Genomic DNA, 12,286 nt, shown 5'->3' with positions numbered 1-12,286 from the left:
CTTGCTGTGCTTGCAGAACTTGCATCTCTTCCTGTCGCAGCCCAACTGCCTGGTCCACTTGGATCTGTCGGGGACAGACTGCTCTGTCGACTCCGTGAGTGTGGATGGCCGGTTGTGATCAATTAAAGATACCTTTCTCTCTCTCTCTCTCTGTGCACTTCTCACCCACATTAATTTTTCCACCCTGTGTCTTACGCAGCTATTTGGGGCTCTTCTGAGGGGGTGTTGCGCTGATCTTTCCTTTCTGAATCTTTCCAAAAATACATTCTCCCACAGGTTAGTCATACCTTTAAGATTACCTAAACAATAGAGGGAACTCCCCAAACCTTGTCATATCACCTTTAAGGACTCATCTTCTCCGTCACGTTCTCCATTCTGCCTTCATTTTCTTCCCGTCTTCTTTGCTTTGGCATCTCCATCTTTTGCTTAATGGGACATTTAAGTGAGCTTTGTGGGAACCGCTGGAACGTCGTGTTTTTCTGTCGGTGGATGTCTGCTGCTGCTTTAACCCCGAACGCTCTCCATGCCGTCTGCGTTGATAAGCCTCATGAATATTTAAACGTGGCCACCTATCATTTGACCCCACTCGTTCTCCCTGTTTATGGTGAAAGTGTATTTCTCATTCAGCGCCAGTACTCCCAGTGCTGCGCTCATGTTTAACTAGCATGTCAGCAATTTGACCTCATCCCATACGTGCGCCTCATCTCATCCCCGCTCCCTGCACCGTCTTCTCACCTGTACATAAACCCTTGTTGATGCTCCTTTCCGCTATTTAAATGGAACAGGAAAGTGAAGGACACGTTGCCGTTGTTCCGTCAGTTCTTCAGCTCGGCGTTCAGCCTCACCCACGTCAGCCTGGCCTCCATGAAACTGCCCTCTGACGTCCTGAGGTACCTCTGCTTTTCCTATCCAGTCCTACTCTCTTTTTATCTTAATTCAACTGCCTTGACAGGAGGAATGGGCGATATTTTACCGTTCACGATATACCGTCAAAAAAATTCTCCACAGTAAGAATTTGTCATCTCACGGTAAAAACGATAAATTCCCGTTGATGACGTTTTTGTGTAAAGTCGAATTTATGGTTCTGCGTTACGTACGGGAAGGAAGGAAGGAAGGAAGGAAGGAAGGAAGGAAGGAAGGAAGGAAGGAAGGAAGGAAGGAAGGAAGGAAGGAAGGAAGGAAGGAAGGAAGGAAGGAAGGAAGGAAGGAAGGAAGGAAGGAAGGAAGGAAGGAAATGAGCAAGAAAGAAAGAAAGAAAGGAGCCAGAAAGAAAGAAAGAAAGAAATGAGCTAGAAAGAAAGAAAGAAAGAAAGAAAGAAAGAAAGAAAGAAAGAAAGGAGCCAGAAAGAAAGAAATGAGCCTGAAAGAAAGAAAGAAAGAAAGGAGCAAGAAATAAAGAAAGAAAGAAATGAGCCTGAAAGAAAGAAAGAAAGAAAGAAAGAAAGAAAGAAAGAAAGAAAGAAATGAGCCTGAAAGAAAGAAAGAAAGAAAGAAAGAAAGAAAGAAAGAAAGAAAGAAAGAAAGAAAGAAAGAAATGAGCTAGAAAGAAAGAAAGAAAGAAAGAAAGAAAGAAAGAAAGAAAGAAAGAAAGAAAGAAAGAAAGAAAGAAAGAAAGAAATGAGCCTGAAAGAAAGAAAGAAAGAAAGAAAGAAAGAAAGAAAGAAAGAAAGAAAGAAAGAAAGAAAGAAAGAAAGAAAGAAAGAAAGAAAGAAAGAAATGAGCCTGAAAGAAAGAAAGAAAGAAAGAAAGAAAGAAAGAAAGAAAGAAAGAAAGAAAGAAAGAAAGAAAGAAAGAAAGAAAGAAAGAAAGAAAGAAAGAAAGAAAATTCCCGTTGATGATCCCGTTCATTTAGTATTTGGATGCAGCGTCCCGTGGAGCACTGTACTTCATAATAACAAATAATACGCAGCTGTAATCACAGGAACACAAAACTCCCTGGAGATGGTCCTATTGTCTTTAAATGCACATATTTATCTTTCATTTTCTTTCTGAGTCTGAGACAAGTCTCTTCCCTGCTTCTTCTGGTTTATGTTCAGTGTGGTGCACATAATAATCCCAAACTACGCAGTGGCAGGTGTCACCTTAAATTGGGCTGATTAAAAATCCTAAAGAGACTGCTGATGGTAATTAAACTTAAACACTTGACCCTCACAATACACTAATGGTCACAAAGACACTATATAATAATAATTATGATCGGTTTCCGGGATGCCAACAAACCTGCCCTTAGACCCTTGTATTCACCCCCCGTAAAATAAACTACATTTTTTCTTCTCATATTTTTATTGATTTTCTCTGTCACATAGTAAAGGCACGTAGGAATACATGACAGTTTTGCTTTTAATTTAATCCCTTTTCAGGTGGAAAGAAGTATATTTTCAGTGAGATGTGAGGGTACCAGGTCGTCCATGTCTGCATTCGTCCTTTTGTTTCTTTGTAAAAAATAACTTGTGTTCTGCCTGTCGGCTCAGGGCTCTCCTGGCAGGGTTAACCTCCAATCCTCACATCAACGATCTTCATCTGGACATCAGCGGCTGCGAGGTAAGAGCTCAGTTTCACAGCCTGCAGTTCATTTCAAATAACGGTCCTTAATAGGAGGATCGGTTTCAGAAGTACCTGCTCAGAGCAGCCGATCCGTGACTCTCCACAGAACGGGTCAAGGTGTATGAGGTTGCTGTGTTTTTGTGTTTTTAGGCTGCCTACTGTATATGGAAGATTAGATTGTCTATCAGTTTCACATAAGATAGGCGACTCCAAAACAAGTTCAAGCTAGAAGAAGACTTCATCCCCTCTCTCCTGATTACGGGGAATTTCAGTGAATACATTTCCACATGCTGTTTAAAAGGAACCTTGAAAAGCAGTTTAGCAGAATTAAACCTACTGACCGGCAGTGGTGAAGTGTTCACGTCTTTTACTTACAGCAGTTAAAATCAATGTTCTCGAACTGAGAAGAGATCAGATGACTATATGTAACATAAAACTTGTTACTTTTGATGGTGCGCCCACAAAGACTTATCCTCTGCCATGCACAAGAACAAGATGATAATTTGACTAAGCTAGCGAGGTGATGAGCAGACAGATTTCCTGAGCCCCCAGGAAACAAGACTAGACTAGAAATACGATCAGGATTCATATGCTGGTTGGAACTGATACTTAATACAGGCCATAAAATGTATTTGCCTTTGAACCTTTATCCTGGGGTAGGGCTGCACTGCTCTACACGTTTTTATTGAAGCTAATCATTTCACTGTGGACATAATTATAACATTTTTACAAGTAGGTTATGTTTTAAATTATAGTAATGTGTTTATAAATCTGCAACCTGCAAAATAATGGAAAGTATTAAATGGTAAGTGTGCAGCCAGCTGATCATACGCTAAGCAAAGCTTACGACTCGAGTTTTAAAGTGTTTGCAGTGACATAAAAAGACATACATTTGCTCCATTGTGGAAAAACAGGACAATTCCCCACTGGCTAAATGACAGTGATTCATGTCTGTGCACATGTTGGTTTTCCCTTGTTTCTCCCCAGCTAAGATCTGCAGGAGCTGCTGTAATCCAGGAACTTTTCCCCAGAGTGTCCTCCATCGCTACGCTGGATCTCTCCGACAACGGTACCGGGATACATGCTGCAGCACATGCCCCACTGTGACCTTGACTTTTAGTTTGGTTGTAGAACAGGGCTGAGTGGGCTGCTAATGAGTCATGCCATGTGTGTGTGTGTTTTGACAGGTCTCGATGCAGACTTGCTCACGGTAGTCCCTGCCCTCTCAAGACACCCCTCCCTGAAACACCTTTATCTGGGCAAGAACTTCAGCATCAAAAGCAGGTGCTGCCAGCATTCAATGTCACGCTGTACTGCGGTTATTTGTGGGTCTACTACATGTGTGAGTATATATGTATTTATGTCTGCAGGGTTCTGGATGAAGTCCTGCAGAAGTTGGTGCAACTCATACAGGAGGAGGAATGTGTGAGTGATAACACGAGAAAATTTGGCTCGTAAAAACACGCTTTAAAGGGCACATTTTAATCATTTCCCATCTTTTAGAGTTTCAGAATTGCTTAAAGTGGCAATTTGCTTAAAACTAGACCTAGTTTTCAGGCCATCTAGCTACCATTTGAAGACGTACATATATGATTAGAGAATAAGTAAAAGTTTTAAAAGAGCAGTTATACCACTTTTTTTCAAAACAGTTTAATTCTTATGCAAGCATTAATTGCATATTCAGATTGATCCTCCAAGCACAGCTCACCCCCACCCATTCATCTAATCCCATGTGGGGTCAGGCCTGCCCCCTTAGACATGATTCAGTTCAAAAAGAAGCATCCACCAAAGGTCTCTGTCTGTGTGGCACATGACTGGCAGTAACATGTTGGTTTAGCAGGGTAATCAATAACAGCAGAGTGAGCAGGGGAGGGAGGGGGAGGCAAACAAGATGCTAATGGCAGAGTCAGGCTGCAGGATCCAACAGTGAAGTAAAACCACCCTGTTATGGTGCTGTTCAAAATGAATCAAAATAGCATAATATAGGACCTTTAGAAGAGTGATAATGTAAATAATAATATAATGTTACAGCATTTGGTCCCCCCTCGTTTTGATTCAGACATTTTAACATATCAGGACAGTAAACAGCATCCAGTCGTAATGAAGTCTGCAAATGTGGTAAATAAAACCTGAGATGACAAGCACGACATACTTAGATGTATTAATATTTAGATCACAATGCAGAAACAAAGAGTGAATTATTATTCACCTCCCATGACTCAACCGCTCTTGTTCTGTTACATAATCTCTTTGAATTAAGGGGGGTGGGGGGTGCTAACTTTTGAATGTGACTGTAGCACTTTAGCACTTTAAATAAGCTTCTTCATGTATTATTAAAAAAACGGTTCAGTGAAAGGATCATGTTATTATACATTTGTAATAGCACTCTTAATATGTGGATGCATCATTTTTTCATTATATTTCACTTTAGATGTGTCAGCATGATGAATTATTACTGTTCTTCAGTTAACATCCAGGACTAGTTTTTCATCGCTACTCACACGTTTTAAATATTTCATGCAAGCGGCATGTAAAGTCACGTTGGCAAGCTATCGCCTCACCGTGCAGTAGAATTTACCGCTGCACTTGCCCCCCCTTCCAGCCATCTTTTCAAAGTCCCCGACAGATAAATTCTTAAAAGCACATGTTTTTTTTTTCTCTCCATTCCTCTCCAGGCCCTGCAGACTCTGTCTCTGTCTGACTCACGTCTGCGCTCGCGGGGCACCGTCCTGGTCAACGCCTTGGGCAGCAACACGTGCCTGAGAAAAGTGGACCTGAGTGGGAACAACATGGACGACATCGGAGCCAAGATGCTCAGCAAAGCCCTGCAGATCAACACCACGCTCAGGTGAAGGGAAAGATTTAGAGAATGAGGTTGTGTCAGAGTTCTTGCAGTGTAGTGAGGTTTATAGGGTCTGCAACTCACAACCTTGCCCTGCAGGAGTGTGACATGGGATCGCAACAACACGTCTGCAGCAGGATTTCTGGATGTGGCCCGAGCCCTGGAACAGTAAGAGCTTTTTGATGACACTAATTTTGTGTGTATGTGTGTTGCAGTCTACTCTATGAATAAAGTCTTACCTTATACTCAGTCTTCTGTAAGAGCTGATGTTAATTAAGCATGTAACTTCTTTTTTAAGAAAATGTAATTTCATTAGAAGTTGCAACATGAGTGCCGCAGGTTGTTGCTTTCCATTTTGCTATCTTAAATGGCCCAGACTTACAGCTTGTTAGTCACATAGCAGGAGAAATATTTTTAGGCGTTCTTTGTCCGGTGGGGGTGTTAACCTTTACTAATCCCGAAATCATAACTCCTTTTAATTTCTCTTTTAAATTCAAAGCTTTCTCCCCCACTAATTTGATCCCTCCTTTCACCTTCTGCTCTCCCCTATCTCAGTAATTTCACCTTGCAGTATATGCCCCTGCCCCTGAGTGACATCAGCCAGGCGTACCGCAGCGCCCCCGAGAGGACGGAGCAGGCCCTGACCAAGGTTAGCAACACAGCCACAATCAGTCCGGAGGGTTTACTGAATTAAAGGGGATACATTATAATGAAAGTACTTTTTCTTTCTTTAAGAAAATACACTTGGGTGTCTGAGGTGGTTAGCAAATACAAACATTTAACGTAACACAACCATGTAATTTTGTTTGGGAATCACTTCTTCTTAAAATATGTAGTAAAAGGGGACCTATTATGGCATCTAATATCTATTTTAAACAGGGCTTGAATGTCTTAAAAACAAGCTTTTGATTGTTTTTGCTAAATAAATTAGAAATTCAGCCTCTGAGCCATGTCTTTATCTTCCCATTCTCTAACCTCATTATCTATGCGGGATTCTGAGTGGGCGGGGTTATGATAATGAGGCAATGTTCTGATTGGCTGCCTGAATGACGCGATACACCGCTACGGAAAAATGGCGGAAGCTCCGGCCGACGGAGTTAGTTGTGGGCGTGGTTTCACGCATCGGAGGCCAACCTATGTAAATAGCTCCCGTCGTTACGTAACGACGGGGGCAGAATCTGAACGGCTCGTAAAAGTCACATCACACTGGACGGCTCATCCGGGCGGCTGTACAGACACCGCAGAATTTGGTTGTTTTCCTCCTTCTCTGAGTTGGCAGGCTGAGGGGAGACCACTTTATATATGTTAAAGCAAGAAAAAACGTGTTTTTCATAATAGGTCCCCTTTAAGTGAGCTGTTCAGATTTGCATGGTCCTGTGACATCACAGACCCAGAGCATAGTAGCACTATCCAGCTTCCACATGTTTATGTACAGCTAGCGGCACATCGTGGGGCAGTTGCTTTTACTCGCAGGTAGGCAGTGTAAAGTTGCAGCACCAGTTTAAAAAAAGGGAAACCCTGCGGCAGTGACCGATGGAGTTGCGTCCAGTCAATTACTTTATCCCCTAAAACAGGCTGTTTTGAACAGAAATGTAAAACCATGGTTTAAAAACTTTGGTTTGCTTTTCTTCTGTATCACTGTGGAATTTAATTAAATTATGTATCAGAAATTTCATTAATACCTCAGGAAATGGTGTCAACTTTTGAAAAATAATCCATTGATGAAATGTCTTTTTTAGCATCTTCATTTCGAATACTTAAGTTATACTTTCGTTTACATTTCAATCACTGATTCATCAAGTGAAATGAGATCACGTAAGATTGTTGACAAAGATGTAATCTTTATCTGTTAGAGGCCAGCCATACCATTTTTGCGTAATAAAAAGGCATTTTCTCATATAAATCTTACTGCTTAACAAATCAGTATAGTTCCTCCCAGACTGGTGGAATTGCCGTCTTATCTCATCTGAAACTTTCAATGATGATAAAATCATTGCAGCCAGAAGAAAGAGAGTGATCCATCATATTGTTTTCTGTGAAACTGCCAACACTTTTCGATCAAGTGCTGGCACCCTCTATAAAGAGTCTTAATATCCGCTGTCCATGGTGCTGAATACAGTTTCACTTGAGTATTCCACTTGTTCTTTCTCCCTGTTTGTAAGAACATAAAGGGAATGAATCAACATCACCTACAGCAGACTTATACTGGGAAGTGGAAAAGAACAGCTTTAATGAATATTAAGTTTGTTTGGAGAACACTCAAAGGTTTAAAAAAGGCTTGTACAAAAAAAAATCATGATTACTTAACCTTGAAGGGGACAGGTGATGAAATTTTATTTTTTTTGTGCTGAGACAAGGTATTTGGAGGTTTGAAATCAATTCCAAAATTCCAATATAACACTCATTTTGCTTGGAGGATCCTCAGTATTCCTGAATACAGAAGGCAGTATTGTATCCCTGCAGTGTTTTGACCAAAATACCATGTTTCACTAAGACCTGACAAAATTGTGTCAACTTTTAAAAAAAGCTCATGATATGTCTCTTTTAATGGTGAGGATGAAATGACACATGGGTGGTGTCTCCTTTTTACACCTCTCATGCCCTTATCATGATTTCATGGTCACATACCTGTCTGCTGCGTAGATCCAGCGTGCTCTGGTGAGGAACAACCAGACCCAGCGTTTCTCTCAGAGACAGGCTCTGCGGCTGCACCAGGGCCTGGTCACCAGCACCGCAGAACAGGTACAAATCATCCGCATGCACTCACCTCCGTATTTTTGTGAGTGTTTTTACATTAACACCTGTGTGTCTCTCTGTTTCCAAGGTGATGGAGCGCCTGTGTGTCCGTGTCCAACAGCAGGTGTGTTTGTTACGCGGTGTCGGAGAGGTGGAGGAGCTTCAAGCTGCTAAACATGTGCTGAAAGAGGCCAGGAACTCTCGCGCTGTAAGAGATGGGAAATGTAGAATTGTTGTATATGTTACTGTCGCATAGGGATGGGCGGTATGGACTAAAAAATGTATCACGATTATTTCTGGCATTTATCCCGATAACGATAAAAATGACGATAAAAAAAATACCAATTCAACTCCACCTTTTTAACTATGAATCTATCTCGCTCTCAGATCCGCCATGTTTGTCATCAACGGGAATCTTTCTTTCTTTCTTTCTTTCTTTCTTTCTTTCTTTCTTTCTTTCTTTCTTTCTTTCTTTCTTTCTTTCTTTCTTTCTTTCCTTCCTTCCTTCTTTTTTCCCTTCCTTCCTCCTTTCCTCCTGCTCTTTCCTTCCTTCTTCCCTTCCTCTTTTCTCCCTTCCTTCTCCCCTTTCCTTCCTTCCTTCCTTCCTTCCTTCCTTTCTTCCTTCTTTTTTCCCCTTCCTTGCTTCTTTCCTCCTGCTCTCTCCTTCCTTCTTCCCTTCCTCTTTTCTCCCTTCCTTCCTCCTTTCCTTGTTTTCTTCCTTCCTTCCTTCCTTCCTTCCTTCCTTCCTTCCTGCCTTCCTTCCTTTCTTCCTTCTTTTTTCCCCTTCCTTCCTCCTTTCCTCCTGCTCTCTCCTTCCTTCTTCCCTTCCTCTTTTCTCCCTTCCTTCCTTCTTTCCTTGTTTTCTCCCTTCCTTCCTTCCTTACTTCCTTACTTCCTTCCTTTCTTCCTTCTTTTTTTCCCCTTCCTTCCTCCTTTCCTCCTGCTCTTTCCCTCCTTCTTCCCTTCCTCTTTTCTCCCTTCCTTCCTCCTTTCCTTGTTTTCTTCCTTCCTTCCTTCCTTCCTTCCTTCCTTCCTTCCTTCCTTCCTTCCTTCCTTCCTTCCTTCCTTCCTTCCTTCCTGCCTTCCTTCCTTTCTTCCTTCTTTTTTCCCCTTCCTTCCTCCTTTCCTCCTGCTCTTTCCTTCCTTCTTCCCTTCCTCTTTTCTCCCTTCCTTCCTTCTTTCCTTGTTTTCTCCCTTCCTTCCTTCCTTCCTTCCTTCCTTCCTTCCTTCCTTCCTTCCTTCCTTCCTTCCTTCCTTCCTTCCTTCCTTCCTTCCTTCCTTCCTTCCTTCCTTCCTTCCTTCCTTCATTCCTTCCAAAAATCAGCTTTACACAAAAACATCATCAACGGGAATTTATTGTTTTTACCGCGACATGACAAATTCTTATCGTGAGGAATTTTTTTGACGGTATATCGTGAACGGTAAAATATCGCCCATTCCTACTGTCGCACCAGATTTGAATGAATCCTTGCTCTCTGTTGCTCCAAGCTCTACCCTTCGCTGTGCGAGCTGGCTCATGTGCTGTCTGTGGACGGACCTGTGCGGCAGAGACTGGACTCTCTGGCTGGTGAACTTACCAAAGCTGCAGACAAGGAGCTGCAGGTAGATCTGAAAGCATTATTTCTCAAAGTGATCTCTGACAGATGACAGAGTCCCTGATAACTGGCATCTATTGCAGGTGATTGTCGACTCAATGGTGTCGCTCTGCCGAGAGCTCTGTCCTTTATCATCTTCTGCAGCCGAGAGATTAAGTCCTACTCTCTCATCTGTCTCCGAGCGCGTGTCCATCCCCCGCTCTGCAATTCGCACTGCCCTTATGGAAAGAGCAGCGCAGGACATTCACAGAGCTTTAGAGTAAGACAGAGCTGAAGCTGCAACAAAAGTCTCAATTTGATAATTATATTGATTTTCTCTCACTTTCACTAAGCTTCTTTCCCATCTGCGTCTCTCTCTTCCTCTAACTTAATCCACTTTAGAGAAGTAAAGCTGTCTGTGGTTTCCTATCTCACCAACTCCATCGTGGACCAGATCCTACAGGAGCTCTACGCTACCCATAAAACCCTGGTAAACACATCGCATTACTGTGAAACAGTGTGAAAAACACACAGATTGAGCAAACGGCCGAGTGTCAGAACTATAGTGTTTTCTGTCTCAGACTCGGCAGGTGTCTCATATCAAATGCTGGGAGGGGACGTGTGAAGACGGAGCAGCTTGGAGATTTAACAGACACAGAGACTCTCTGGACATTACAGACGAGGAGATCGGCACCAGCATCGTGAGTATTGCTAGAGAGCTGCATGTGTGTGCCATGTGTGGTTAGCTTTATTTATTTCAAGTGATACTATATTCTGATACTTTATTCTTCCATCATTGTAACTGTCCTTTTTTTTGTTACATGCTATGATTTTGCCCATATAAATGAAGTAAATATTGGAAAGCCTGCAGCTGTCTCTGCAGGGGTCTTTCTTGCTACCAGCTGAGATTAATTTTGAGATACTGCCTCCAGCATTTGCTTTGTTTCTGTCGACCTCACTCAATAAATTGCGGTCCTGCAGACATAAACTATTATATTATATTCTCCTGGATGCTGGGATAGTACGAATGTGTCTTTCCCATATGTTCACCTAATCTTCCACACTACACTTTCTGACCCTATTCCATTTTCAATTACTATCCATCGTGGAAAGTCAAATTGTTTTTTGAATACCACTCTTCTTTTGTGTAATTGCAATATTTAATAGTTTTCTTCTTAAGTTCTGTCTTCATAAATTATTGAATCTCCCCTGCTTGTTTACCACAATGTTACAATTAAGTATCTCGACGAATCAAAAGTAGTGGTTCATCTTTACAGAACTGGCAGAAATAAAGGCTTTGCCTTTGGGTTTGAGCTTCGGAAAAATTATTCTTGCTTTACTGACAGCACAGTTAAAGGTCAGATATTTTGAAAGCTTCTAGCTCCTCTATTGTCGACACTTTAACAATCCTTGAATTGATGATGTGATGTCAATTCTATTGTGTCGTGCCCTTTAGAGGTTTATACTGATTGGAGTGATTGAAGCATAGCTGCCAACATTTTCTGACGGCTTACATCTCGTGTGAAAAAGTAAGATATCTTGTTAAATATTGAGGTCTTTACTAAGAAATATCAACATATCAGGAGTTTATCATCTTTATAGTCTAATCTATTCATGAGGGTGATGAAACTGTGTCGCTCATGTGAAATAAGAAATTTTAATTAAAAAATTGCTTCAGGGAATAAGTCTGGACATCTTGTATAATAATAGCTAGCACGTCCCCTGCTTTTGTTGAACTAATATCATAAGATGTTCACTTTAACCACCTATCCATCTCTATGGAAACTGGATCCAAACTCATTAGCAGAAAGTTTTCCATAATCCTCAAATAATCATTTTAGCTGTGCAATGTTTGGGGGTTTTCCATCTATGCTCGCCTCAGTTTAAATCAGCCTTTAGCATCTGTGTGGTTTAAAAACCAGCTGTTAACATGACCATTCCATCATTTTCTATTAATTCTGATCCATTTCTTGGTCAATTTATTGCAATGTTTTGAGTCTGTCCAATCTGCAATCCTGCACTGTCCACCTCTGCTCCGGCTTCCATCTTTGGACGGGTGGGCTCATCAAGTTTCTCCACACACTCTGATACGATAGGAATCATAGTGAATTTTGTGATGGTGATTAGGCCAGGCCTTACTGCAGCAAATCAGTCCCAAACCATGCCGTTTACACCTTCATGCCTTACTATTTTTGTGTTCTTCTTTTACACCTGGTATAAAAACCAAACCTGTTGAGTCTCTCTCTGACAGTAGTTGATCAATCACGACAACAGATTTCTATAGGTACCTTGATTATTTCTTCATTAATCATCTTGGGGTTTGCTTTTGGGCCTGAATTGGCCAAGTTAGGAACTGCAAATGTTCTCACAGCGGAAGTACTGATTTATTTATTTATCCAATTTTCTGATCTTTTACATCCCTCGGCGTATCTGCATCTGTACACAAGGATTGCAAAAGAACTGCTTTCTTCTTCTTGAAGACCTTAGAGAGCTCTTTGGATCTTACCAAAGTGATGCTACAGTGAAAATCAAACCGATCTAAACATCTGAGGCTCAAGAATGCACCAAAATGCTCTGCAGGGACTTGCAT

The 12,286-nt window shown here is 41.6% G+C and overlaps 1 protein-coding gene across 3 annotated transcripts in view; it reads left to right on the top strand.

Annotated features, from left to right (window-relative positions):
- LOC133458285 (capping protein, Arp2/3 and myosin-I linker protein 3-like) overlaps nt 1–12,286 on the top strand; it is a 35,496-nt gene that overhangs the window by 10,764 nt on the left and 12,446 nt on the right. For all 3 annotated transcript variants that reach the window (XM_061738017.1, XM_061738016.1, XM_061738015.1), the window contains exons 14-29: nt 17–94; nt 200–276; nt 786–890; nt 2,472–2,541; nt 3,532–3,613; nt 3,732–3,828; nt 3,915–3,969; nt 5,220–5,392; nt 5,486–5,554; nt 5,942–6,035; nt 8,030–8,128; nt 8,211–8,330; nt 9,611–9,724; nt 9,801–9,976; nt 10,099–10,186; nt 10,278–10,397. In XM_061738017.1, the coding sequence (XP_061594001.1) occupies nt 17–94; nt 200–276; nt 786–890; nt 2,472–2,541; nt 3,532–3,613; nt 3,732–3,828; nt 3,915–3,969; nt 5,220–5,392; nt 5,486–5,554; nt 5,942–6,035; nt 8,030–8,128; nt 8,211–8,330; nt 9,611–9,724; nt 9,801–9,976; nt 10,099–10,186; nt 10,278–10,397 (1,617 nt within the window). The remainder of the gene's footprint in view (nt 1–16; nt 95–199; nt 277–785; nt 891–2,471; nt 2,542–3,531; nt 3,614–3,731; nt 3,829–3,914; nt 3,970–5,219; nt 5,393–5,485; nt 5,555–5,941; nt 6,036–8,029; nt 8,129–8,210; nt 8,331–9,610; nt 9,725–9,800; nt 9,977–10,098; nt 10,187–10,277; nt 10,398–12,286) is intronic.

This window comes from Cololabis saira, chromosome 13, assembly GCF_033807715.1.
Source record: "Cololabis saira isolate AMF1-May2022 chromosome 13, fColSai1.1, whole genome shotgun sequence".
Taxonomy (NCBI): Eukaryota; Metazoa; Chordata; class Actinopteri; order Beloniformes; family Belonidae; genus Cololabis; species Cololabis saira.
This window is presented reverse-complemented; position numbering and strand designations above follow the sequence as displayed.